Source organism: Eubalaena glacialis, chromosome 11, assembly GCF_028564815.1.
Source record: "Eubalaena glacialis isolate mEubGla1 chromosome 11, mEubGla1.1.hap2.+ XY, whole genome shotgun sequence".
Taxonomy (NCBI): domain Eukaryota; kingdom Metazoa; phylum Chordata; class Mammalia; order Artiodactyla; family Balaenidae; genus Eubalaena; species Eubalaena glacialis.
The window spans coordinates 43,369,518-43,397,290 of NC_083726.1; the positions used below are offsets into that span (position 1 = coordinate 43,369,518).

Genomic DNA, 27,773 nt, shown 5'->3' on the forward strand with positions numbered 1-27,773 from the left:
TTTTCCGAGTACAAGAAGAGCCAGGCATATGATGTCCTCAAGGAGCCCCAATTTTATTCTCTCACTGTCTGATGATTCTGTAAGGACTGCGCTTTAAAAGCTCACAACTTAAAACTGCTTGCCTGATTTCAGGAGAGCTGAGCTGGAAAACGAAATGTGCCATTTTTGAAAATAACGTAGCATCAAAATACCTTTGCAAATTAGTATTTAGTTCCTATTTTCTTGTCGGCTTTAATTAATACTACTTCTATACGTACTTCACTTAGGAAGTAATACACCTTTGGATAAGGGAAAAACCTTATATTTAGAATGACTTATTTAAAGCTGACGGGAGGTAAATGAGGTTTACAGTGATCTTCTGGGGCTGAAGTCTCACGCTTCTTTCGAAGTTTTCTGAGTTCAAATTAATGGCACAAATCTAAAATGTACCATTTACTTTTTAAGAAGACTGGTCCTTCCATACCAGTCTGAAAACTTTCATAAAATGTATATGTTGCAAAGTACCTATTTTTGATACAGGACCTATTGACAGGGAAAATTACTAAGCTAATACTAAATGTGACACCCTTGTCCTCTAGAGATTAAAAAAAAAACCCAACACTTGTACCAGAACTAATTTAATCCAGGTGCTATTTTTTTTTTTTTTTATTACTTACTCAACTTGCCCATATTGCCTCGAGATGACTGATTCTAAACTCCCCAAAATGTATTCAGTACAGCGTCCTTTTGTAGGAAAAGGGGCTAAAAAAGGTAGAATCTGATTGACTTTAAGGTATGAAGATGTCAACATACTGCTTTGCTTACTTTATTTTCTGCTTGATTGTAAATTTGAAATATTAATGAAAGGGGATGAATCCTGATCAATTTAGAAAACTAATGATAATCTATTCGTATCCTCAAGTCTAATCAATGCTGTAATTACTTGTGTTCTTAGTTGATTCCTTGAGTAAATATTTTAGCTCCTATTTGGACATACACCTTATTTCATGAGCCAAACAGGCAAATTGCTTGTCTAGATATAAAGTGTTGAGTTGTGATTAGTGCCCTGAAGAAAAAGAAAGTGGGGGAAGTGGGAGGTAGTGTAGTATCTGTAACCTTCTTTACATTAAGGAATTTGTTAAAACGGTAACATTAAGACCCATTTCATACTAATTTCATCTGAGTAAGTTCTCTCCCTGTTGGGCAGAGTAGGGGTTAGCAGGTGAGCACGGTTGCTTTCACTCATCCTTGTAAGTTGCTTAGTACTCTGATTGCTTAGTACTCTGATTGCTTAGTACTCTGACTGCAGACCACTAGATCACATTACTGGGCTTGCCATGGAAAGTGGCCTCTACACTTCTGGTTAACGACTCTGCCTTTTACTGCTACGTAGTTTGATGTATTTTTACTTGCTCAGAAGTTTTGTACATTGTGATTTTTATTGGGAGAGGAGGCTATAATTTTGAAGAGTTTATTAATTTGAATTATTTTCTCTGGTAAAGAGGGTACATAAGAAGAGCACAACAGGCAGAAAATATTCTTGAATGATTATTCAGGCAATGTTTTACTCTGCATGTATATTAGCACATTTAATACTCCTGGAGATAGCTAGTATCAACATTTTGATGAGGAAACTGAGGTACAGAGCAGTTAAAGAACTTATCCAAGGTTACATAACTGAGCAGTGATGATTTATAATAAGGATTTTATATTGGTTTAAAGGGAGTTCCCTTGACTTAAACTGTTGCACTGTATACACATCTGCTTGGAATTTAAAAGCACTCTGCTTGGGTTCCACTGGGCTTCAAGGGAGAGTTCAAGCACTTACAATCCTGCAGATTTCTTCCAACATATGTCTGATGTGTGAATAAGTTGTTTTAGTTTGTTAATGCTGAGTGAATTTTCACGAAATATCAGTATGTTTCTCTGCTGTTGAGTCAGATGATACCTTGATCCCTTGAACAGAAGATAGTGTTCTCAAATAGGAGTTCATTTGGCTTGGGAGTGTAATACAAAAGTCAGTTCTAGGTTGACTTTTGATATCCCTGAAGTGAAAAAAGTGAACATAAAGAATGAGATGTTCTAACTGTGAGGTTGTGCTGGAATCAAGTAAAGTACTGAGCGCCTGGACCACCGAAATTGTTAATAGAACAGCAATGTCCAAAATACAGATTTGTTTAAAATGCATTTGGAGTGAGATATGAGTTCTGAGGTAAAGGGAAATTTTTTCCTTGGGATGTTACTGGTTCCCTTGAACTCTTTTGCTTTAAAACATTTGTAGTTCTTTTTTTTTAATTCTTTAAAAATTTTTATTTTTTAATTCTTAGTTTCTTACTTTTTTATTTTTGGCTGTGCCGCATGTCTTGTGGGATCTTAGTTCCCCAACCAGGGATTGAACCCACACCTTCGGCAGTAAAAGTGCGGAGTCGTAACCAACCACTGGACCGCCAGGGAATTCCTAAAACATTTGTAGTTTTTAATGATTGGCTGTTTCACCATGAAGTAGTCATTTTCTGTAAAGGAATGTAACTATAGGTTACTATATAATCTATGTAGCAGTAGGCTGATAGGGGAGGCCCCTTGGCTTTTGGAATAGTGGAATTGGCATGGGTATTGGAAGTCAGATTTTAATTCCTAGTTTTTTCACTTGTGTGTTGCTGAGCAAGTTGCTTACTAATCTGCAAATAAGAGGAAAGCATGTAATAATCTTTTACAGAGTCAGCTCCATGAATATTAGCTTTTTTTCCTTCTCATTGAAAGTAAGGAGAACAGAATCAGGTATACTGGAATGGTAGGTCATTTGATGTCTGGACATCTAGCTATTATAAGACCACAGAATAATCAAATGATGGTCTGATTGAATCACTTGTTTCCCCCTCTTTTTCCAATGGAAGATTTTCTTCGTGTTCAAGTTCTTGGGTTAAGATTTGCCTTCAGTCATGTTATGAACTGTGTCTTTCCATTGACATCTTCTATAACATATATTGATTGGGTAGTGGGTAGAACCTTTTATCGTAAACTTTAATCTCTTTAAACTTTAAAACAGTGATAACCACCTTTTGGTTAAGGATTGTATTCTACTTTGAAGCTTTTTGTATTCTTACATTGTAGATGTGTTTTTGTTTTTTTTTTTAATTCTTTATTTTATTTATTTATTTTTGGCTGTGTTGGGTCTTCGTTTCTGTGCGAGGGCTTTCTCCAGTTGTGGCCAGCAGGGGCCACTCTTCATCGCGGTGCGCGGGCCTCTTACTATCGCGGCCTCTCTTGTTGCGGAGCACAGGCTCCAGACGCGCAGGCTCAGTAGTTGTGGCTCACGGGCCTAGTTGCTCCGCGGCATGTGGGATCTTCCCAGACCAGGGCTCGAACCCGTGTCCCCTGCATTGGCAGGCAGATTCTCAACCACTGCGCCACCAGGGAAGCCCCAGATGTGTTTCTTATAAGTGGGATGTAGTTGGATTTTTTAAAATCTAGTCTGACAGTTTTAAAAGGGAGCCTTTAATTGACTTATGTAATCACTGTGATTAGGTTTAAATCTGATTTTTGTGTGTGTGTACTTTTTATTTGTCCAAAACCTGTTTTTCTTTTAGGTTGATGTAAAAATAGGTATAATTTACTTGGTGTTCCTTGTACTTTGGAAGCTACGTGTTCTCTTTCTGAAATTTTGGAGTCACCCTAGAAATTATAACATGCTTACTTAAGAACATTGGAATAATCCATTTCCTCCCCCCTTATTCTCATCACTGACAATGTTATGGTAGTTTAAATTTAACACTACACAGTGGTGATATTATGTCTTTTAAAATATTTGTTTAGGTATACGCTGATATCCTTATTTCCTCTCATTTCTTCTTGTATCTTTAGATCTTCTGTTTGGGATCACTTGCCTTTGGAGAATATACTTAATAGCATTTATTAATGAGAGTGCTGGAGATATTTTTGCCTGAAAGTACCTGTTTCACTTGCATTCTTTTTTTTTTTTTTAATTTAAGGAAACTTTTATTTTATTCTTCTTTTAAAATTTATTTATTTTTGGCTGCGTTGGGTCTTCGTTGCTGAGCGCAGGCTTTCTCTAGTTGCGGCCAGCGGGGGCAGTAGCTACTCTTCATTGTGGTGCATGGGCTTCTCATTGCAGTGGCTTCTCTTGTTGCAGAGTACGGGCTCTAGGCAAGTGGGCTTCAGTAGTTGTGGCACACGGGCTCAGTAGTTGTGGCTTGTGGGCTCTAGAGCGCAGGTTCAGTAATTTTGGCACGCGGTCTTAGTTGCTTCTCAGCATGTGGGATCTTCCCAGATCAGGGCTTGAACCCGTGTCTCCTGAAATGGCAGGCGGATTCTGAACCACTCTGCCACCAGGGAAGTCCCTCACCTTCATTCTTAAAGGATGTTTTGGTTGGGTGTAATATTCTAAGATCCTTAGTTATTTTCAGCACATTGAGCACACAGTACGGTCTGTTGTCTTTTGGTGTCTGTTGAAGAGAAAGCAGTCGCCAGTCTTTTGTGCCTTTGAAGTTAATCTAAGTCTTTTCTCTGTGTGCTTTTTGAGGTGACTTCTGTCTCTATTGTCTTACATTTTCACTCATATATCTAAGTGTGGGTTTTTTATTTATCCTGATTGGAATTTGTAGCGCTTGTCTTTCATTAGTTCTGGAAAATTCTTAGCTATTTATTCTTCAAATATTCTGCCCATTCTGTCCTCTACTCCTAGAACTTCTATTAAATCTTTTTTAGACATTATTGTGTCCTAAAATGCTTTTTCAGTATTTTTTATCCTCTAGTCTCTGCCATACTGTGGAAGATTTCTTCTAAGCTCGCTTCCAGCTCACTTAATTCTCTCTCCAGCTGTGTTTGGTTTACTGTTAAACCTGCCCATTTAGTTCGATTTCTGTTATTTTTATTTCTAGAAGTTCTGTTTAGTTCTTTGTCAGATTTGCTCTATCACCTTTAGTAAATGACTGTTTCTTGTAGGTACTGCTACAGACACTGTATTTTCAAACTTAATAAGCATGATTGTTTTTTCTCTGTGATCTTTTTGACAGTATTTAAGTCCATTCATAGGACGGGCCCCTATTGTTCTCGAAAATTACTTTATGAATTATTTGAGGTCTAGGATGAAGGCACCTTTCATTTACATTTGGATATACAGGTGCCTAGGAATGCTGAGATGGCTTTAAGCTCATAGCTTAAGGTTTTGGGTGCAACGCAGATGAGGTGAATTTGGGCTTTTGAACAGGAGGACTTGTTTATTATCTCTGAGAATATAGCACTTTGAGGTTCCTGCTTAATTTGGGAGGTTTGCTATAAAGATTTCCTACCTTGAATAAGTCCAGGGCTTTTGGTTTCACCAGACAGTAGTTCAAATTTGAGATTGGCAGTTGCCCTCAGGGCAAAAGTGGCTTCCTTCTACTTATCCTTTTGCTTCCTGTTTTGCCTTCAGTTTTGGGTTAGTAATTTCTTACTATCTTATTAACATTTTTCCATGCTTTTAAGATTTTAACAAATTTCTTATTCTGTACTTTTAATTAGTTTTCATTGGTAGAGTTGGTCTGCATAACCTAGCTTGTCACTACCAGGAGTGGAAATTCTTCAGAACTCTTAGAAAGCAATTTCATGTCTGATAAATAAAATTCTCATTGATTTTACTTAATGTTGTGGACTACAATAAAAAAAAAAAAATCAATGTAGGTGTTAACCTAAACTTGTGTTTCTCAATGTGATCTGAATGTCTGAGACCACCTGCCTCAGAAGCTGGGTTTCTTATTTCGAATGCAGATTTTTGCGTCCACTCCTTGGTTTTGAATCTGGGTATGGGAATAGCTCCTTTATTTTTAGTTTTTTGATTTATTTGTAATTCTAGATTTACGGAAAAGTTGTAGTTCGGAGATCCCATATGCCCGTTACCCATTTTCCCCTAATGTTAACATCTTATACTACCATGGTGCATTTACTGGTCAGTCTGTGCATTTGTCAAAACTGAAAGAAGCTGTTTTTAACCATCATCCTAGGTAATTATTTTGCAGAAACACTGACCCCATGTAAAGAATAATTCAAAATGGACAGAATGAAAAACATTGTGTGTGTTTATTGAGTGTTAACTAGGTGTCAAACACGAATCTTTTACATGAATTTGCTTCTTAATAAGAGAAATCCAATGAGGGAAAAATTTTCTCCTGCTTTTTGAAGATGATGAAATAAGGCCAGAAGTTGTTCGCCTGAGCTAGATTGCTACAAAGCTGGTGTCAACCCAAATGATCTGACTGCAAAATTAGGCATACTTTTCTTTAAAAAACAAAAGTGTATACAACCAAGAAACCTAATTTAGCCAGAATGCGCAGATTGGAGAAGGCTTCTCTGAAGAAGTGAATGCCATCCTGTTCTATCTTGAATCCTCTGTAATAAAGAATCAAAAGAATTTCATTATAAGAGTTTGAATTCTAAATGTAATGCCACAAGGTGGACACTGAGGGTAGAAGTGTAGCCATTTTTCTGTGAACATGTTAAAATGTTATAAAAATTTGAATTTAGAAGTTTTGGGTGTTTTTTGTTTCATACTTTTGATAATTGCTGAATTTACTACACTGTATATTCAACCCAGCAAATTCTAAAATGTTATTAAATAAGTATCTGTATAGGAAAACCAAATAATGTAGAATGAAACGTAAGTTCTCATTTACTTCCAGTATTTTCTCTCTTATAGGTAGCTCCTGTTAGGTTTCTGGTGTATCTTTCCAGAAATGTCTTATTCATAAGAAAGTATGTACATGTATGAGTATGCACATTCATATATATCCAGATTGGATTTTGCCATACATCCTTTACCCCTGCTTTGGTGCTCTTTCCATATCAACTCAGATCTGCTTCATTTTTTTTATTGCAAAGCATTCCATTGTATGCACATTAATACTAAGTTTTTTTTTGTATACTACTTTGTATACTACTCTGAAGGATATGATGCAGTGATTGGAAAAAGCAGATATAATCCCTGTAATCATGAATTTTATGGCCTGGTCAGTTGGGGGAGACAGACATTAGTCAAATAATCATGATAATTTATAATTACAAACTTGAGACATCCTATGATGGAAAGAAATGGAGCTTTATAGGAGTGTGTACAACCAAGAAATCTTACTTAGCCAGGATGTACAAGTTGGAGAAGGCATCTCTGAAGAGTAAATGCCAGCCTGTTCTGTCTTGAAGAAGTAAATCTTTGAGCTGAGAGCCAAAGAATGTATAGGACTGGGAAGAACCTATTAGGTGAGCATGAAACATTTACAGACCCTTAGATCCTTTAATTTTTTTCATGGTAGGTTCTCATAAGTGAATAACCAAGGCTGGAGATGGACATATTTAAGGCTTTTGTTATTCCCATGGCCAAAGTGCTCTCCAGAAAGGTAATGGTTTATAGGAACACTAGCCATATTTAAGAATGCATATTCACCATAATTTTCCCTGCATTAAAAGAAAATCCTTACTCTGATTTCATAGGCAAATCTGAATCCCGCTTGTGTTTCTTTGACTGATTGAATATTTTTCTTATTTTTGAATTAGTATCTTCATAATTTTTTGCTAAATGTTTTGTTAATGCTGGCTAATTATCCAGCATCACTAGAGAAATTTATCAATGCTGTTAGAAATTATTTACAGCAAACAGAAAGTGTATAAAATAGAGTAGGATACATTAGGAAGAAATATTCCTAAATTGTCTAAAGGGTGGGTATTGGATCAGCAATACTATTCCAAATGATAGCACTTCACTGCTAAAATCAGTAACTTAATTCTTTAAGTGAAAAGCATATTAAGCATGTTCGTATGAGGAATCACATCTTGTAGCATCTTGTGAGTTAAAGACTAAGGTTTTAATTTTTAAAAGATTAAAAATTGATTTTAATGTGGAATTCTAACCTTAACTTTTAAAAATCTGTGCATTGCCTATGGCATTCAGCCATTTTTCTGGCTCAATGTAACACATTTTGTCTTAAGTTTTGGTTTTCCTTTTTTTAAAAATTTAACTTAATTTATTTTTTGTACAGCAGGTTCTTATTAGTTATCTATTTTATAAGGTTTTGGTTTTCTAAAAGCAGTATTCTCTAAGTTAATACTAATTTTATAGTGCGAAAGAACTGAGGATATGCTCTGATCAGTCCTAACAGTATTCACGTCTGATAACCAAGAACATTATGGACAATGTGCCAGCATATCCGGGGTAGGCTGGGGGTATGGTAGTATTCAGTGATGTGACATGAGGTGCATTCGCGGAGATGAGGAAGGTTTACTTGACATAGATTGGGACCAGAGCTTTTTATAACTGCCATTAAATAGTTTAAAGGACTGACATTTGATAACAAGAATTATTAAACTAAACAAAAAAAAAGATCTCCAAGGGGAGCATAATGAGTACAGTACAGCATGTGGCAGATTTTGACTTTCTAACATGAATTTGATAAAAATTAATACTGTTAAAAATCAAGTGGGTTTGAGAGAGGTAAAGCAGTTGTCCACACAAAGACTTATACACAAATGCTCATAGCAGCTCTATTTATAATAGCCCCCTGCCAAAAGAAAACCCAAATGTCCATCAACAGCTGAATATTTAAACGTACAATAGAATGTATGTTTTCAATGGAATACCACTATACAGTAAAAAGTAATGAACTATTTGATAAGTACTACAACATAGATGAATCTCAGAATAATTTTTCTGAATGAAAGAAGCCGGACCGGGGGAAAAAAAGTACATACTGTATGATGGCATTTCTATAAAATTCTAGAAAGTATGAACTAGAGTGACAGCAGAGCAACAGTTGCCTGGGGTGGGAAGCAGGAAGGGGAGAAGGGAGGTGTTCTAACAGGGCAGGGGAAAAACTTTGAGAGTGATGGATATGTTCATTATCTTGACTTTGATGATGGTTTCATGGGTGTATATATATGTGAAAACTTGTCACAGTAAAAAAAAAAAAAAAAAAAAATCAAGTGGGTTTGATCTGTGAGGTACTAAGCAGCCCAGAAATTTAAGCAAAAATTGACCATTCATGGTTGTTAAAGGAATTTGAATAAAGACTCTTTGTATTGTTCCTTTCCTGTGATTCTAGCATACATTAGATTTTCATCAACAGTGGTATTGTAGAAATCCTTGCCCGATAGATTCTGAATGCCAAGTAGTAACTTGTAAGCAGCATCCTCTGAAAAATTACTTCAGTGACTAGTGTCTATGTTTCATGTTTTTTCTTGGAATAGTTTTAACGTGGTATTCATTTAAAGGGTTTTGGTTTCATATGTTTTTATTGGTTATAAATAAGTCGTATGCTCTTTTTTTTTTTAACATTGATGTTTTTCTCCATAGATATTTGGCGCTCATACAACATGGCAGACATCGACAAGTAAGTGGCAGATAGTTGGTTCCTTTTTCAGATTTGGCATCACTTTGTACCGTGTGATGTAGTTAACAGCGGTACAAATTATGTACTATGAAAATGTATGGTAATGAAATGCTTTAGTGCCTGCTATTTTAAAAGTTGGGTACAATGTATTCAAGACAAAATATAGTATACATAATCACTGTCATAATTATAGTAAACCGTTTGTCAGTATTTATTCTTGGGGAAGTGCTGAGTACAATAATGAGTCATAAATATTTGGAGAATTCATTTTTACCATTTCTCAAAGATTTTACTACTTGCATTGTAAAGTATCATACATACAAGATAAAAAGTGTATGAAACGTATGTGTAGAGTTTAAAGAATAACAGTACACTTGTGTACAAGTTTTTAAAAATGGATCATTACTTTTAGAAGCCCTGTGTGCCCCTTTTCAATTGCATCCTTCTTTTCTCTCCAGAGGTGTCAGTACTATCTTGGCTTTTGTCTAATTCACTTCTTTGTTTTTCTTTAGAGTTTTACCACCTACAAATTCTTAATCAGTGTTTACTTTTGAAAATCTAAATAGCAGTTACAAACTTAGCTGTGTAAAGAAAAAAGCAGTGTTAGTTGAAGGGTCCAAGGTAGGAAAATAAAAAGTAAAAGAGACTATCTGGGTCATGGACTGGCTTCAGCTTTCCTGAGTCTTTACAAGGGCTTATTTTGGAGAAGTCATTGGGCAAGGTCATACATCCTGGAAACCTAGGTTTATTGAAGTAGGCATCTGTCAGGGTTCTAGTGTGGATGGATGTCTTGCAGAAGTATGGTGAAGGAGAATGAGGTGACCTGCACTGTTTGTTGCTATTTGTAATTTCACAGTAGTCTGCCAACTCAGGAATAGGTAAAACAGAACATTTCAGGATGAAGGGGTTGTAATATGATTATCCACAGCTGTTGTAGGCAGCAGAACATGGAGGTGGGAGGGCAGGAAACTTTTATCATAAGGGCAACACATTCAAGTATTGATAAGAATCTGGCCAATCCTCCCATGTATACTGTCTTCAGCATAAAAAGAAGAGTGGCAGCAGACATTTTACTGATAATGGCTGTCAAAGTGATTGTCTCCTGAATCACACTGCTCCAGTGTGGATTGCTTGACCTTGGTTGCACAATTGTCGTTGTGGATTTATTTTATCGTCCTGGGGTTTCCTTTTGTCTCTCCTCTCTTGGGTTTGCTGTTTGCTATATCCCATGTTTTCTTTTTTTGGTTCTTTGGTTTAGTGCCTTCTTGGAAGAGTACAAGGGAAGTAAATTATTTTGAGATGGCATGACTGAAGATGACTATTTTACCCTTCTGCTTGATATTTGGGGTGTAGAATTGTAATTTGGGAATCACTTTTCTTTAGAATTTTGAAGGCATTGCTCCCTTGTCACCTTACTTCTAGTGTTGCTGTGTTGAAGTTCAAAGTCGTCATAATTCTTCATCATTTGTATGTAACACTTTTTTAAAAACGTAGACATATATATCTATTTCTAGAAGCTACTCTGGCTTTGGAGTTCAGAAATTTTTACATTGTTAGGTCTTTTTTTTTGTTTGTTTTAAATCTCTTGTTAGGCATTCAGTGGTGGACCCTCTCAGTCTGGCAACTTGATAGCTGTCAGTTCTAGGGAATATTCTTGACTTATTTTGTTGATTGTCTTGTTCCCATTTTCTATTTCTGGAGCTTCTGTTATATGTTGGACTGGTTCTTGTGATTACCTTTTGTCCTAGTTTCCATCTTTGTCTCTTTGCTCTTCTTTCTGGGCAAAGCTGAAGAAACTTTATCTTTTAACTCTTGTATTGAGTTTCTAAATTTCTGTTGTTTTAGTTTTCAAGTGTTCCTTTGCTCTCTGTTCCTATTTTTGTAGCATCTTGTTTTTATTTCACTGATTGTAATATCTTTTCTCTGGATGTTCTTTCCCCTGTATAGTCTGTTTGGTCTTAAATTTTTCTTTCCTGTTTTGGTCTCCATGTAGGAGGCTTTCCTCAAATAGGAGGTAATACTTGTTTGCTCCTTAAGACGGGGTGGGGAAAATGCATAGTTGAAGGATGTTTTTTAAAAGTTAATTGGAGAATTTGAGTGTTGGGAGCGGGGGAGTGTTTTCAATTTAGGATTTTAATGTGGGCTCACCAGGGCAGACATTTGTTGTGAGACTCCCCACTGTCAGAATGGCATTTTTTTCTGGGCTGGTCACATACCCCAGTAAAGAGTGTTTGGGTAAAGATCTGGCTTCCATACATTTGGGAACTAACTTGGGAGAAGGCAGCTGGGGAGGGGTCTCTGCATTCAGCATTCTGTCACTAGTATGTATGTATCTGCGATCCTCTAGTCTGAGCTTCCAGTTCCCTTTCCAGAGAAGAAACTGTTCTGCTAGAGGGAGAAAGAGGATTGAAGGATTTAACTGTTTATTAGTTTTTGCTTAGTTCTCCCTATTTTATCCACCCTCACACCCAAGCCCTAGTTCTAGAAGTGGCCTTTTTAAGATTCTGCATTTAGGCTGGTTCTCAGCTCTACCACTGCTGACTTAGATTTCAGTTCTCGGTGAATTTGCTGCTTTTTGTCTCGTCCTTCAGTATTTGTTTAAAAACCCCTTTGTCATAATTTTAGTGGAGATTTTGGAAGGATTAAGATCAGATGAGTATGTGCAGTCTGCCATCTAACCTTCATTTTGTCTTAAACTTTGAAAAAAGAGTAAATTGGTTGTGATAGCTTGATTCTGCCCTACCCTTCCCACCCCATTATTTACTGTTGGATGCCTGTGAGCTCTTAGGAGGGTAGGAGGAAGAGGAAGATCCTTGTTCTTTAAAGCAGGAGTCCGCAGACTTTTTCTTTAAAAGACCTGATTGTAAGTATTTTAGGCATTTTGGCCATGAGGTCTCTGTTGCAGCTATTCAGCTCTGCCGTTGTAGTGTGAAAGAAGCCAGAGACAATACATAAATTAATGTGGCTGTGTTCCAATAAAACTTTATTTATAAAAATAGCACTGGGCTGGATTTGGCCATATGACACAGTTTGTGGACTTCTGTTTTAAAGCTTTAAGTTTTAGATGTTCAATAAATGATTGAATGAGATGGTACTGGAGGAAGAGCTGTTCCATGTTATCTTTATGCTTAACTTTATAGTGAGTAAAAGATATTCCCAAAATAATCTGTATTGTTTCTGATGGGAAGGCTGTTTTTTTTCCCCTTCGTTGACAGAAACAGATTTTTCTAGCAGAATACAGTTGAACTTTTCTATAGTTCCTATATGAAAATTAATTTTTCAAATGCTATTTCTAGACATGAAAGCAACTAATTTTCTAAACCAAATACCGTACTAAAATGTAAAATAACACAAGGAATTGTATGATGATCTGTATGTTGAGTTAGATATCCTAATTCCCCATTTTAATGCTGATTGTAATCTCATGTTCAAAAACTAGATTTTTAAGATGAAATGGAAAGAATGTTATTACTTTTTACCTTCTCTTTCAATGGTCCATCCTCCTGGCTTTACTCTAAGCATGAAGTAGACTCAGGTCTTCTTAACTTTTACTGTTCTTCCCCATCTCCCCTATGAAGTGAAGAAAAAGGAAAGTCCAAAGATAGTAAGTACAGGCTGATGCGGTTGTTCCACAGCCACCAGGGATCCAGGATCCTTCTGTTTTTCCAGACTCCTTAATTTATTCTTAGCTGGTGAGTTCCATTCTCTAGGATGCTTCATGGTCCAACATGGCTGCTGGAGCTCTAGCCATCATATCCCTGTTCTAGGGAGGGAGCAATATCGAAAAGGCTTCCAACTGTTTACCATTCTATTAAGGAGGCTTTATATATATATAAAATTCTACAGTCCTTCTCTTTTTTTACCTTACTGCCAAAATCTGGTTATATAGCCACATCTAGCTGAAAGGTAGGCTGGGATATGTAGACTTTTTAGCTTGGTGTATTACCATCTCATATAAAATCAGAGTGCTGTTACTAGGAAGAATGAAACCAATAGATTTGGGTAGAAAGCACATACTTTCTGACATTACATCCTCTGAATCACAACCTATCAAACCACATTTTTAAAGCTTAAAGTATAAACTTTATATTAGACCATATGCTTTTAAATGAAATTTTAAGTATTTCCAATTTGTCCTTGTTTACATATGAAGTTAGAAAACTGAATCACCCTTTGGATTTCCTACTTCATATTTTTGAAAGAGGAATATTAACCTAGAAAATGAACTGAAGTTTTCTATAATTTTTTTTTTTTTTTTTTTTTTTTTTTTGGGTAATTGGTACATTTGAACCTTGGTGTGATACTATAATATTATAGCAAAGAACAGTCTGAACTTGATCAAGATTTGGATGATGTTGAAGAAGTAGAAGAAGAAGAAACTGGTGAAGAAACAAAAATCAAAGGTATTATTTTAAATTCCTTCAGGAGCCAGTGATTGCTGGCGCATGTCTTCTAGAGGGTAGTAGTAAATACCATTCTCTTTTTGGATACTTGTCCATTTTACTGACTAGCCAAACCTGCAGTAACAGTTTTGTGTGTAAATGTATGTTTGGGGTGGGGTGGGGTGAGGGAGGAAGGGAGGGGCAGAGGGAGCTGGAGATGGAGAGGAGTGGTAGTAAGGGAGGAGGGAATGGATGTAGTGACCCAGCAGAAGTCACTGTGTGTACCCTCTACTGCTGGAGTGATGTCATAGCTTGTCAAACAGTTGCCTGTGAGATTTGTCTCAATTTAGGTATGTTATAGGTGGTGGTAGGAGTTGTTTCTAGTGGTGCTTCTAAATAACACTAGCTTAGACTTATTTGAAAATGTTTAGTATTTAATATGTAGAAAATATGTAGTGTGTATGTCTTGTGTTTTTTAATCCATTCCAACCAATCAAAAAGAGACATTTATTAAATGTAGACAAAATCATTCAAAATTTTCTTTAGCAAATTATTTTTAAAGGGGGTAATAATGGTAGTGGGGAATTATACTGCTTTAGGATATGCCCTGTAGCTTAGGAGCCAAGAATATCAACGTACCAGATGACTCAACTTCTCATTTCTCATTCTCATTTATCAACATACCAGATGACTCACTTCAAACCAGAGTGAGGTTTATTCTGAAAAGACTGCTGAACTTCTAGCTTCAGCTTTCATTGTGCAGCGTTTTTTTAAAAGATACAGGACTGTATCTTTAGTGGCCAATATTGGTATTTCTGAAAGCATGTTGGTTATCACAACTGTACATCATCCAATAATAAAATCAGTATTAGAAGTAAATTGATGTTTAAAAACATAAATTGGGAAAATTAATGGTAATTTTTTGGTAAAGTCTGTACTGATGAAGAAAATAAGATAGCAAAATAATTTGTTTTGCATAAATCTAGGTTATTTTTGGATTTAATATAATTTTTAGATGCCATTAATAACCAAATTTTGTTCGGCTTTAGTTACAACTTTTGACTATCTCAGTTGTTAACTTTCTCTGTTCAGATACCCACAAGCACATTATACAAGCATCAATGAAACGTTCAGATTTATTTGACCATCTTTGTCCCAGGCTTGAAACTGTCACTATATTTGCAGTTTTCTTGTATGTGTTGTTTGACTTCAAAGGGTTATCAGGGATCATAGATAGGCATCTGGATGAATCTTTGAGCTTCCCAAAACACAAGGTGGGTAAAACACAAGATAGTAGGAAAAGAAAGGATAATGTTCATAGTAGTTGTGGCAGTGGCCTTGAGAAATGGTGTACGTTAGACATCATTAGAATCTGAACTTTTCCTGTACACTGGGTTTTCCTAGAGTGAATTTTCTTTAGCTTGCTGCTCGTCTCTACTCATACCAGCGATTTATGCGCTAGTCAGGAAAGCTTCATGATTGGATTGTCCTATTCAAATAGCATGATACATTTTCATAAAATCCTTCTTTCAATGCCCTTTTTTTTTTAAAGCGCGTCAGCTGACTGTTCAGATGATGCAAAATCCTCAGATTCTTGCAGCCCTTCAAGAAAGACTTGATGGTCTGGTAGAAACACCAACAGGATACATTGAAAGGTACAAGTTCTTCTTTTTCATAGTCCTTATTTATCTTTCTATAATCAACGTTGCAAGTGTATATTTTTAAGGCCATCTGGGACTTATGTATGTCACAGTGGAAAGCTAATGTTCATTAGTATCTAGTTTAGGATTATTGGGAGTTTAAAGTTTTGCTGAATACAGATTTAGAGTTGGTCTTTTAAAGTTTATTTTGGTTCATCTCTGTAGGAAGTATACTGATCTTAAATCATTTCTGAGATTTGTTAGAAATGCACAGAATTAGAAGAAATACAGATTTCTTATTTATTTCATTGGCGATATAAATCACTAATAATAGCCCAAATATCTTATTCTGCTTATAATTTTTTACATAACTTTATAATTCTAAGATCTATCCACATTGCTGTCTATATGTATCTCTCGTCATTAGTTTCTAGCTTCTAAATGTTTCCTGGTTCTCTGTGATGTGTGTCCACCATGCTTTATTATATGCTTTTTCCTTGAGGGTCATCCAGTTTGTCTCCAAGCTTCATCAACACGAATTCAGTTGTGATGTTGTTCACCCTTGTGTATGTCCTCTTAAGGAGCTGTGTAGGAATTTCTTTGGGATATGTACTTATCAGTGGAATTGTTAATTACGGGATATGCAGACCTTCAGTACTTCCAGGTGCTTTCTGCAATGCCTATATCCAGTATGTGAAGGTTGCTTTACCCTTGTGTCCTTGCCAACAGTTGACATCATTCAGCTTTATAGTTTTTCTGTTTTTACCAATCTAAGAGGTGCAGGCTCATTTTGTTTTACTTGTATTTTCTGATTTCTAATGAGCTTCCTTTCATAATGATTGCGAGTGAGCCTTTTAGGTTGCTCATTTTGTACCCTTTTGCCCATTCACATTTTGGGGTTTACTATCTTTTTTTTTTAATTAATTAATTTATTTTTGGCTGCGTTGGGTCTTTGTTGCTGCACATGGGATTACTTTAGTTGCGGTGAGTGGGGGCTGCTCTTCGTTGCAGTGCGCGAGCTTCTCATTGTGGTGGCTTCTCTTGTTGCAGAGCACAGGCTCTAGGCACGTGGGCTTCAGTAGTTGTGGCTCGTGGGCTCTAGAGTGCAGGCTCAGTAGTTGTGGCGCACAGGCTTAGTTGCTCCGCGGCATGTGGGATCTTCCTGGACCAGGGTTCGAACCTGTGTCCCCTGCATTGGCAGGTGGATTCTTAACCACTGTGCCACCAGGGAAGCCCTGGTTTACTGTCTTTTTCTTGTTTTGTATGAGTTCTTATGTATTCTAGGTTTTAATCCCTTATCAGTTTTAGACTTTGTAAATAATCTATTGTGTCATTTCTATTAATTTTGTCCATGGTGTCCTCTATTAAACAAATCCTTAATTTTTATGTTTGTTAAATATTTTGACCTACGGCTTGTTCTTTTGAAGATAAGTCTTTCCTTACTCCTTCTACATTTCCTATTGACTAGTTTTACCTTTTACCTTTAGGTCTTTAATCCCTTTAGAGATCACCTTTGTATTTCATATTAAATAGGCATCTTTCTTTCCTTTCTTTTTTGGTGAGCTAGTTTTTATAATGCTTCACTAAACAGTTCATTCTTCCCCCATTTATTTGTGTTACCACCTTTATTATATATCAAATTCTTATAAACACCTTTGTTTGTCTCTGAGCAGCACTCTTCTTCATTGGTTTTTTTGCCTGTTCTTTTGTCATTGTCCCACTTAATTACTCTGGCTTTATAGTATGTCTTAATATCTGGCAGGGTGAGTTGCTTTCTTCTACCACCCCTCACCCACCATGGAACACACTTTTAAGGTTGACCTTACCATCTGTAGCCCTTTATCCCATGTATGGTTGAGAGTAAGTTTATCAGGGTTCTCTTAAAAAAACAAAAACCCTCAAAATAACAAACAAAAAACTAGAATTTTCATAAGAATTCCAATATCTTTTTAGTATTAAATTGTCTCATCCATATCCTTGTATTTATTCAGATCATATTCTGTATCTTTTATTACAAAGTTTTCTTCTTGGTTAATTCCTCTATATTTGTGTTGCTGTTATGAATAGTATTTTTTATTGTATTTTCTGGTTGGCTGTTCTTGATAAAGGAGTACTACTGATTATTATTTTTTTAAAGTTGATCTTGTGTCCAGAAACCTTGCTACTCTTACTGTATAGTAATTTGTTCTGTTATTTCTCCCATAGCCCAAAGGATCTTATCTGCAAGTGGCAGTTTTAACTCTAATCTTCCACATTACACCACACTGCATGTTTCTTTTTCTTTCTTTGTAACATTGGCCAGGACTTACAATACTATGTTAAACATTAGCATTAAAAATGGGCATCCTTGTCTTATTTCTTATCTTAACCAGGAATGAGTATGTAATCTCTTCATTAATGTGTCTATTTGTGATTTATTATGACCTTTTTTCCTTTATCAATTCAGATGGTCTTTTGACTTTTTCTTTGAATCTACTAATTGTATATTAAATATGTTTTTGGAAATCTGAGTTGGATAGTAATATTTTATTTGGGGTCCTTATTTATTAGTGAAAAGAGCTTGTGTGTGCCTGTACACACACACACACACACACACACACACACACACACTATCCCTGGTTTTAGAGTCAAGATTTCAAGTGCCTAGAAATGAACAAGATTGCTTTTACTTTTTTATTTGTTTTCTGGAACAACTTGTATAAGATAGGAATTCCTTGAACAGTTGGTAGAACTCTTCTAAAAATTGACTTGGGCCTTTGGGATTTGGGAACTAGAGGTCCTGGGGAATTTATCCTTTTTTTTTTTTTTCTTTTTTCTTTTTTTATAACATACTAACTGACCTCTTCAATTTCTCTTGTGCCAATTGTGGAGTTTTATGTTCTTCTAAAGCTGTATGCGTTTTATCTAGGTTTCAAATTGATTAGTGTATAATTCATATTTTTAAAAATCTGATTTTTCCCTTTCATATTCTGTATTTTGTATCTGCATTAGTTTTGCCAGTTGTCTCAATCTTAATATTTTGATTTTCCATTTGCATATTTTTTTGTTATTGCTTTTTTTTTCTGGCTTTAATGTTATTTCCTTATGTGGGTTTGCTCTATTCCCTTCCCAGTTTCTTAATTGCCTGCTTAGTTCATTTAATTAAAAAAAATTAATGTGTCTCTTTTATGGCCATAAAACTGTTTTTATAAATGTTATGTGAATAAGTATGAAAATTTATATGCCAAAATCAATAGCTTAGGCATATTAGTTGTATTGTTCAGATTCTCTTTATTTTTGCGTATTGATTGCTTGATCTAACAGTTTTTGGGATGAATGTATAAAAACTCTTCTTAGTTTATCTTTCTTGTCCTATAATTCTGTCAGTTGTGGATTGTGTCATAGATTTTGTTTTGTCTGATACTAAGATAGCTGCTCCAGGTTTGTTTTGGTTTTTATTTAGCTGCTCCAGCTTTGTTTTGATTTTTATTTATCTGGCATGTTTTTTTCCATCCTTGTATCTTACTCTAGTATGATCGTTTTCTTCTTTATTAGTAATTTCAAACTCTTTACATTTCTTAGAAGTGGTATTGTTTTTGGAGTAAATTGCTCTTATTATCTAATTTATGGTACTTTTTTCTCCTTTTCTGTTTTCCATTGAAAAGATCAAGTTGTCTTCTGCTGGTTTCAAAGTTAATGCATTCTGTTTTTTGTTATTATGGTAAAATGGATCATAACCTAATACCTCAGTTTATTTGCCCCTATTGATCTGTTAAATTTACCAATATTATACTTCCTCTAGGCCTTTTTTTTTTCTTTCAAGGCAACAGTGAAATTTATCAAGATATTTTTGATTCACCCATACGTTATATAGCATCTCCTGGGTTTTTTTTTTTTACTTCCTCAAAATATTTTTCATGAATATAATATCTGTGGCATACTTCCTAAAGCCTCATATACCTTATACAGTTTTTATTTTGCCTTCATATCTGAAAATTTTAAGTTCAAAGTTCTTAAATATCTTAAAAATTCACTTCATTTTTTCTTGTCTACAGTGTTCTCTTTGAAACCCAATATCCCTCTGATTCCTTTTCCTTTGTAGGTTGTTTGCTTTTTTCATTGGATATCTTTAGAATTTTCTTTTTTCTTTGATAGTCATCAATCTCATTAACGTGTCTAGTGGTTCGAATAAGGGCTTTCACGTTTCTGTAACTGAGAAATTCATTACCCTCATTTCCTCAGATGTCCACCTCCCTTCTCTTTTTCAGCTATTGTTTCATTTGGCACCAGTGCCTCCATGTCTCATAGCTTTTCTGTCTGTCTTTCCTGCTGCCTTTCTGAAGAGGTTTTAAACCTCATGGATTTTTTTCTTCAGTTGAACATATCTTGTTTGTCCTATTTGTTGGTTATTTTAGTTAACTGTATTTTTCATACTTAATATTCCCACCTTGTTTTAGCTTTCTTGGTCTTGTTTCAGAGTTAAGATCTATCTTTCTTCAACTCTTTAAATATATTTACATTCTTGTTTAAATCCTTTGTTTAATAATGCTTCAGATGCTAAATATTTCATTCTTTCATAGTACTCTTCAAGTGTCTAGTTATTTTGGCCTTATAGCTCCAGCACACTGGGCGATATCAGTTACTCTAGTAATGAGTATTGAGGGAGGAATGAAGATTAGACTTCAGTTTGTGACAGTCTTTTGGAGAAAGAAAGAGAAGGGGGACTGGGTGAGCCTAAGGAGAGCTCCAGTCACCTCAGACTCAGAGTTGGCTGACAATTACAGGCAGTTTTCTTGGCTGCTTTGGGAGGAGCCAGTCTCCTTTGGTTGTAATCCGTTGTTCCTGGATTGGAGGGGGTGGAAGAGTGAGTGCTTACGGGCTCTGAGCCAGTCCAGCTTTCATCAACTCTTCATGTTATCCTAGGAGCAATGGCACTGGGCTCTGTGAAGGGTGAAGGGGACAGGCAGTGAGTGTTGAAGGCAAGTGTAGAACTTTAAAGCTTTTCTGCAAAAAGCTTTCTTCCACCTTGTCCTCACTGCTACCCACTCTGGTCACCACCACCCACCCACCCCCATCCCTGCCTTCCAAGTTGCAGCTCACCCTGTCTGTACCAGTTAAAGACAACCTTCAGTCTTACTCAGAAATTGCTCATGGTGTGATGGTGTGTGTGTGTGTGTGTGTGTGTGAGTGTGTGAGTGTGTGAGAAATAGTTGTTTGCTTCATGGTTCTAAAGTTTCCAGGGTTGATTTTTTTTGAGATGTGGAGTTGCAGGGAGGCTAGCTGACCAAGCTATTTCACCACCTTGACAGAACATTTTAATTTTAATTGTAAGAAATAAAAGTTGGTATTTTAGGTTTTTGTTTTTGTTGTTTGTTTATCTTTACTTCTGATTACCTTAACTAAAGTGGTTAAGTAGAGAATTAATTTGCTTTACACCAATCTGTGTATGGCAGGAAATTCTAACCTGGATCTTGGATCTGTTGTACAGATTCCATGAACTTATGGAACTTTTGAGTGTGAACATTTTTTGGGTGGTAGAGGGATTCATAATTTTAATCATTTTTCGAGGGGCTCATAAACTAGGTGTGTATAACCTTTAAAAAAATCTATGCCCTATAGTGAATTGTATATGAATTATATCTTAGAAAAGCTGTTATTTTAAAAATCTGCCTCCCCTCTTCATAAAATGTTACATACTTATTTAATGTAATTTCAAATTCCAAATTAAATACTAAGACTAAAAAGAATATAATGGTGTAGGATACCATTCTTTTTCCAAAAACACATATGCTCCCCTTCTTTCCCCTAATAATTGATACAGGTGAGATATGCAGTTGACCCTTGAATAACACAGGAGTTAATCAGTAGTCAGCCCCCTGTGTCTGCGATTCCTCCATCCATGGATTCAGCCAAGCACAGACTGTGTAGTACTCTAGTATTTACTATTGAAAAATACCTGCATATAAGTGGACCCATGCAGTTCAAACTTGTGTTAAAGTGTCAGCTGTACATATTTTATTTAATTAATTTATTTATTTAGTTTGGCCGTGCTGCGCTACTTGTGGGATTTTAGTTCTCTGACCAGGGATTGAAGCTGTGCCCCCTGTAGTGGGAGCTCGGAGTCCTAACAGCTGGCCCTCCAGGGAATTCCCTCAATTGTACATATTTTAAAAAAATAATTCAGGTTATCATTGTTAGGATGGTCATTCCGTGACTTTTTAACTTGTAGACTGCATTTTACACCTGAGATGCCAGCACTGACAAGCCCAGTGCTGAACTTGATTACAATGAAAGATTTAGGGTTGGTGATACGATTTACATTTTCTTATCAATTTACTGTACCTGGTTAAATTTCCTCTTTTGAAATGTTTTATGGTCAAGAGGTCTGTGTATTTATATCTCTTGAATTTTAATTACTTTGAATGTACCTTTTGCTTCAAATAGGAAACCTGTTATTCACTAACTTTCATGCTTCAATTTCAGTATGCTAAAAGAAGTGTTACTTGGGTTTTACTGTGATGCTATATAACTGGTGCTTTCTAACCTTTCAGCTTGCCTAGGGTAGTTAAAAGACGCGTGAATGCTCTCAAAAACCTTCAAGTTAAATGTGCACAGATAGAAGCCAAGTTCTATGAGGAAGTTCATGATCTTGAAAGAAAGTATGCTGTTCTCTATCAACCTCTGTTTGATAAGGTAATGCTTTCTAATACTTTGGTTTTTTAATGTAAAATTCAAGAAGATAATAAAGCTCTGGAAATATAAACAAACTTCTGTTAGAACTGTCAGCAAAATGGTTATTAGAGGAATTTGGGAGAACTATCAATAATAGCAATTCAAGTTGTATGAATTAATTAAATCTTTAAGCATTCTTAATGCGGGACATCTAGTTTTTAGCTTCGATGCCAGTGTTTTTATGCAAGTTTTTTTTTTTTTTAATCATTTTAGCGATTTGAGATCATTAATGCCATTTATGAACCTACAGAAGAAGAATGTGAATGGAAACCAGATGAGGAAGATGAAATTTCGGTTGGTATTAACTTTAATTTAGTGTTTTTTTTGTTTTTTATTTATTTATTTATTTATTTATTTATTTATTTATTTATTTATTTATTTATGGCTGTGTTGAGTCTTCGTTTCTGTGCGTGGGCTTTCTCTAGTTGCGGCAAGCGGGGGCCACTCTTCATCGCGGTGCGCGGGCCTCTCACTATCGCGGCCTCTCTTGTTGCGGAGCACAGGCTCCAGACGCGCAGGCTCAGTAGTTGTGGCTCACGGGCCTAATTGCTCTGCGGCATCTGGGATCTTCCCAGACCAGGGCTCGAACCCGTGTCCCCTGCATTGGCAGGCAGATTCTCAACCAGTGCGCCACCAGGGAAGCCCTAATTTAGTGTGTTTTTATACCTTGGAAATAATTATCTTTATTGTGAGATGGGTAGTGAGTGCAGATGAGCTACTGTTAGCCCAGCTCCATCTGTACCCAAATTCACCTTTTCCTTGCATTTTTATAGAATTTAAAGTTTATAGATTCATATAAACTTTTTGTTTGAACTTAATGATGACATACAAAAGGATTGTTCCCATTTTTAAAGTGCAAATGGAGGTCTCTAAATGTCCTGCCCACAACTTATAGACGGCAGAGCTGTGATACAAATCCAGTGCTCTGTTACATGACCCTGTTTCTCCAGCATTGATGTTTTAATGTTGGTGATGAAGAGAATATATTTTGATTAAGAACACCAATGGGTGAGGCAATGGACAAGGTTTGTATTTCTTTTGCTTTTCCTCTTTACTGTGCTTAAGTCTTACTTTTTTTCTCTTCTCTCCCATGAAGCTGAAATTTTTTTCCTACAGCTCATGGTCCTAGTGGCTTTCTTTTTGGAAGGGGTATGGTAGTAGAAATATTATGGAAGTAAGGTCTGGTATGGGTGACAGCAGTGTTTACACAGTTAGACTAGAACTTCTTTGGCTAAATGTTAAAATTAGTCATTGAGGGTTTGTTGGGTTCTCTGCCACTGCATGTAAGTTAAGAGGATGTAAAAAATTTTATCAAGATGTCTAATCTAGGTATCCAGTAATGATGAATGCTGTCTTTTATTAAGGAGGAGCTAAAAGAAAAGGCCAAGATTGAAGATGAGAAAAAAGATGAAGAAAAAGAAGACCCCAAAGGAATTCCTGAATTTTGGTTGACCGTTTTTAAGAATGTTGACTTGCTCAGTGATATGGTTCAGGTAATTTTATTCATAAAAACACCAGTTTACCTCAGAGGGTAAACCTTTGAAGTTTAAATGGCTCTGATGACTAGTCTCTTTATTATTGATTTTTATAGAACGATTGCTTTCTTTTTTTTTTTTTGGAGGGGGCCTACACCGTGCCATGCGGCTTGTGGGATCTTAGTTCCCTGATCAGGGATCAAACCCGGGCCCTTGGTAGTGAAAGCGAGGAGTCCTAACCACTGGACCACAAGGGAATTCCCATGATTGCTTTGTTTTGAAAGAACTGTTACTGGTGGAAGGAAAATTGCAGCTTTGATTAATGTAATCAAGTAAATTATAATTTGTTTTCAAAAATTAGATAATGAAATAGTCCCTTTGGTAATTGCTCATCTCACTGTATGATGCTTTCTCATATATCCCTGTGCCTTCTGTTTTTAGATGTGGAGTGTGGTGGTAGGATGGGGGAGTTTCAGTTGTCTTACCCCAGCGACCTTTTCAGTTTGAAACAACTATTCCAAGGGACATTTGCATTTTAAAAGAATACTGTAAAAATATTTACCTATTTTTTTAAAAAATTAATTAATTAATTTATTTTTGGCTGTGTTGGGTCTTTGTTTCTGTGCGAGGGCTTTCTCTAGTTGTGGCGAGCGGGGGCCACTCTTCATCGCGGTGCGCTGGCCTCTCACTATCGCGGCCTCTCTTGTTGCGGAGCACAGGCTCCAGACGCACAGACTCAGTAGTTGTGGCTCACGGGCCCAGTTGCTCCGCGGCATGTGGGATCCTCCCAGACCAGGGCTCGAACCCGTGTCCCCTGCATTGGCAGGCGGATTCTCAACCACTGCGCCACCAGGGAAGCCCAATATTTACCTATTTTAACAATTGTCATTTTCCCTGGGAAACTGACACAGATGTCACCTTCTCTGGGAAACTTTGCCTCTCCTAATCTGAATCATTTCTTGATCCCCTATCATCTGCATTGTAGTACTTGTTACCTTGTATTGTGATTGTTGTATGTTAATGTCAAGAAAAAGAAACTGTCTCAAAACAGTGACTGCTTACTGCATTTCTACTTTTTAGCAAAGTAGAAAAGGAACAAGCATCTGGAAAAGGCAGCAATTATGATCGGGGAAACTTTTTTTTTTTTAATATTTTTGGCTGCACCGCATGACATGCGTGGTGTATGCATGTTTAGTTCCTTGACCACGGATCGAACCCTTGCCCCCTCCAGTGGAAGCACAGAGTCTTAGCCACTGGACCGCCAGGGAAGTCCAGATCTGGAAACATTCTTAAAGCAACCATGAATTATTTAGACTTGGTTTTGAACTTTTCAGCCCATTCAGTCTGTATAATGATGTAGTTCTCTATTTAGTCACCTTTTTTCAGCCAGTGGTGATAGAAGGTAGAACTAAGTAAACTAGCTTCAGTATAAGGCATAACCTGGATAATTAAGTCTTTATGGTTCATAATCGTACATAAAACTGAACAATAAAATGTCTGTCAGTTAAGTGCTTATTGTCCAATAACAGAACACTAGTCTTAATGCCATTCAGATACTCATTTTAATTTTTTTTTTTAATTTGAAGGAACATGATGAACCTATTCTGAAGCACTTGAAAGATATTAAAGTGAAATTCTCAGATGCTGGTCAGCCTATGGTAAAAGAATTTTGAAATATTTTCAATTTTGTAACATTAGCTGTTTACAAGTAGATAAATGGAACTTTCTAAAGAAAGGTGACATTCAAGGGTTAGACATGGGAGTGGGAAGAAATTAAAACTGATACTTAATTGATGGTAGGAAATAAATGTTTGGACGTTGACAGTTGTGATGCAGTATTTATTCCTTTTCCTCCCTCTGAATGTAAACTATTTTTGAAATATAGTCAATTTTTGATCCTAGATTAAGAATGTATATAAAAATAATAGCAAAGGAACATGAATAAGAAAATGCTTATTCTGTATTAAAAGACGTGTCTGGGAATTAAATAAAACAGAAGATGTTAGAGGGCTCCCACTTCCCCATTATGAAAGATCAGCCAGCGGCTTCTCTCCAAAACCATCAGTATTATGTAAAGCATGGGCAAAGGCTCTGTAGGCTATTAGTTCTTCTATTACATGTGATAAGGTTGGGCTTTTTCTCTGTCAAGCTAGGTTCTAGTCTAAGGTTTAAACCCCTCTCTGTGGAGATGAGGGGGTGGGGGGTTGGTCAGTTTATTCAGCTGTACCTAACCTATGTCATAAACATGTTACTAAATAGTAGTGTTAGCTGAACTAAGTTTTATTCAGTTTATTTTGTGCCACATTTTGCTTTTAAGATACTTTGGGATTTATCTGACCCTTTCTTTCCCAGAGTAGGACTTTGTCACTTAAGATTTTATATGTTTATAAAAATCATAGATTAAGCTTTATTTACTGAAGCATTGAAATTTATCATGTAGGAATTTAATTACTTTTTATGCTTTTTCTTTTTTTTTAAGAGTTTTGTCTTAGAATTTCACTTTGAACCCAATGAATATTTCACAAATGAAGTGTTGACAAAGACATATAGGATGAGGTCAGAACCAGATGATTCTGATCCTTTTTCTTTTGATGGACCAGAAATTATGGGTTGTACAGGGTAAGTTTAATTTTATTACTTTAACAGAATGTTATATCTGTTTTTGCTTTACTTATGATTTGTGATATTTGGTATTTTCTAGTGTGTCTGCTTAGTACATACATACATATTTATCTCCAAACATTTCAGTAAAATGTTTTCTGAGAAGGGCTTATTCATTTTCCTAGAATTCTCCATAGACTATTACAGATATTTTTCCAAAGGAGTGTACATTTAAATTTATTATATTGTGAGTTTGTGGTAATTGTAAATATATTTATTGAAAAAGTTTGTTTAGAAATAAAAATTTTCTCTTTGTACTGCTACAAAAAGCAGCACAAATTCCCCCTCTAAATTTGAAATTAAATAGAACATTTAATTAGAAAAATCTCAGCTTTCCTAGCAATTGAAAGTAATGTGTTAATTGTGATAGACCATCTCTCCCCTTTGTTTTGGAAGGTGCCAGATAGATTGGAAAAAAGGGAAGAATGTCACTTTGAAAACCATTAAGAAGAAGCAGAAACACAAGGGACGTGGGACAGTTCGTACTGTGACCAAAACAGTTTCTAATGACTCTTTCTTTAATTTTTTTGCCCCTCCTGAAGGTAAATAGTGTTTTACTTTGGGTATTTATGGTGGTTTTATTGTAAGCTTTGTTTACTTTTTATTCATTTGAATTTATTTTCTCAATTTTGCAGTTCCTGAGAGTGGAGATCTGGTAAGCTGAATTGTTATTTATTTGTTGAATTGTTTACTAAATATGAAATTAAAGGACTGGTTCTTAAATGTAGGGAGTAGAATAGTTGCTACTAGTATGTTGTTCTGAGGCTTGCAATGCATAGAGGAAGACCTTTACGCATGTGAAAAATTACTCCATTTAAAATGCTTTTGGTGCCTCTACTGAGAAATGGTGAAAGGCTAAATAAAGATAGTCCTTTCTTCTGAGACTTGCAAATACTGCTGTGAGGGATTCAAGTTTTCAAAACTAGTTTTCTTCCTTATTGAAAATAGAATGTATTAAATCATTTATACTATTTACTAAACACCACATTCTGCTTAGAGTTCTTTGTGTGGTTTTTATTCCGATGGAAATTTGGTTTTATATATGTGGTCATATAGCCGAAAACTGTGAAATATGCCTGGCACACAGCCAGGAATGAGGAACTGCCTTAAAGAAATCTACACAGGCAAGGTAGGCTAGGTCTGTTTTGAATTTGGCTTAAGTCTGTTACGAAATATTGATAGTAGCAAAACAATCTTGAGTTACGGATAGAACACCTCTGCCTGTGATTAGAATTCTTTCCTTCAAAGTCTTCCCCCACGACCCTTTGGTGTTTTATTGTTGTTGTTGTTAGAGTGGATTATGTTGATGAGTCAAAATAAACATTCAGGAATTCACAGAATAGTTACTCAGTGTTTAGTATCACAGAACTAGAACTTTAGTATCATGGAATAATTTTAATTTTGAATAATATCAACAGCATTTCTGTGCTGTACTTTGCCATTAAGTAGAAATCTTAGATTGACTTAGTCTTTATCAAGTAGGACAACATCTCATTTGGCATTACACAGATGCTTGGATACTGTCTTTTAGGAAGTGTGAAATGATCTTCTCTG

General features: G+C 35.9%; 1 protein-coding gene across 8 annotated transcripts in view; it reads left to right on the top strand.

Annotated features, from left to right (window-relative positions):
- The window catches only part of NAP1L1 (nucleosome assembly protein 1 like 1), a 32,992-nt gene that overhangs the window by 1,455 nt on the left and 3,764 nt on the right, over positions 1 to 27,773 (top strand). For 5 of the 8 annotated variants that reach the window (XM_061204601.1, XM_061204599.1, XM_061204602.1 and 2 more), the window contains exons 2-11: positions 9,314 to 9,350; positions 13,668 to 13,753; positions 15,285 to 15,387; positions 21,903 to 22,044; positions 22,297 to 22,377; positions 23,448 to 23,576; positions 25,145 to 25,216; positions 26,038 to 26,177; positions 26,616 to 26,761; positions 26,855 to 26,874. In XM_061204601.1, coding sequence (XP_061060584.1) covers positions 9,334 to 9,350; positions 13,668 to 13,753; positions 15,285 to 15,387; positions 21,903 to 22,044; positions 22,297 to 22,377; positions 23,448 to 23,576; positions 25,145 to 25,216; positions 26,038 to 26,177; positions 26,616 to 26,761; positions 26,855 to 26,874 — 936 coding nt within the window. In that variant the 5' untranslated portion in view covers positions 9,314 to 9,333. The remainder of the gene's footprint in view (positions 1 to 9,313; positions 9,351 to 13,667; positions 13,754 to 15,284; positions 15,388 to 21,902; positions 22,045 to 22,296; positions 22,378 to 23,447; positions 23,577 to 25,144; positions 25,217 to 26,037; positions 26,178 to 26,615; positions 26,762 to 26,854; positions 26,875 to 27,773) is intronic. The other 3 variants (XM_061204600.1, XM_061204604.1, XM_061204607.1) reach the window with 2 other exon arrangements.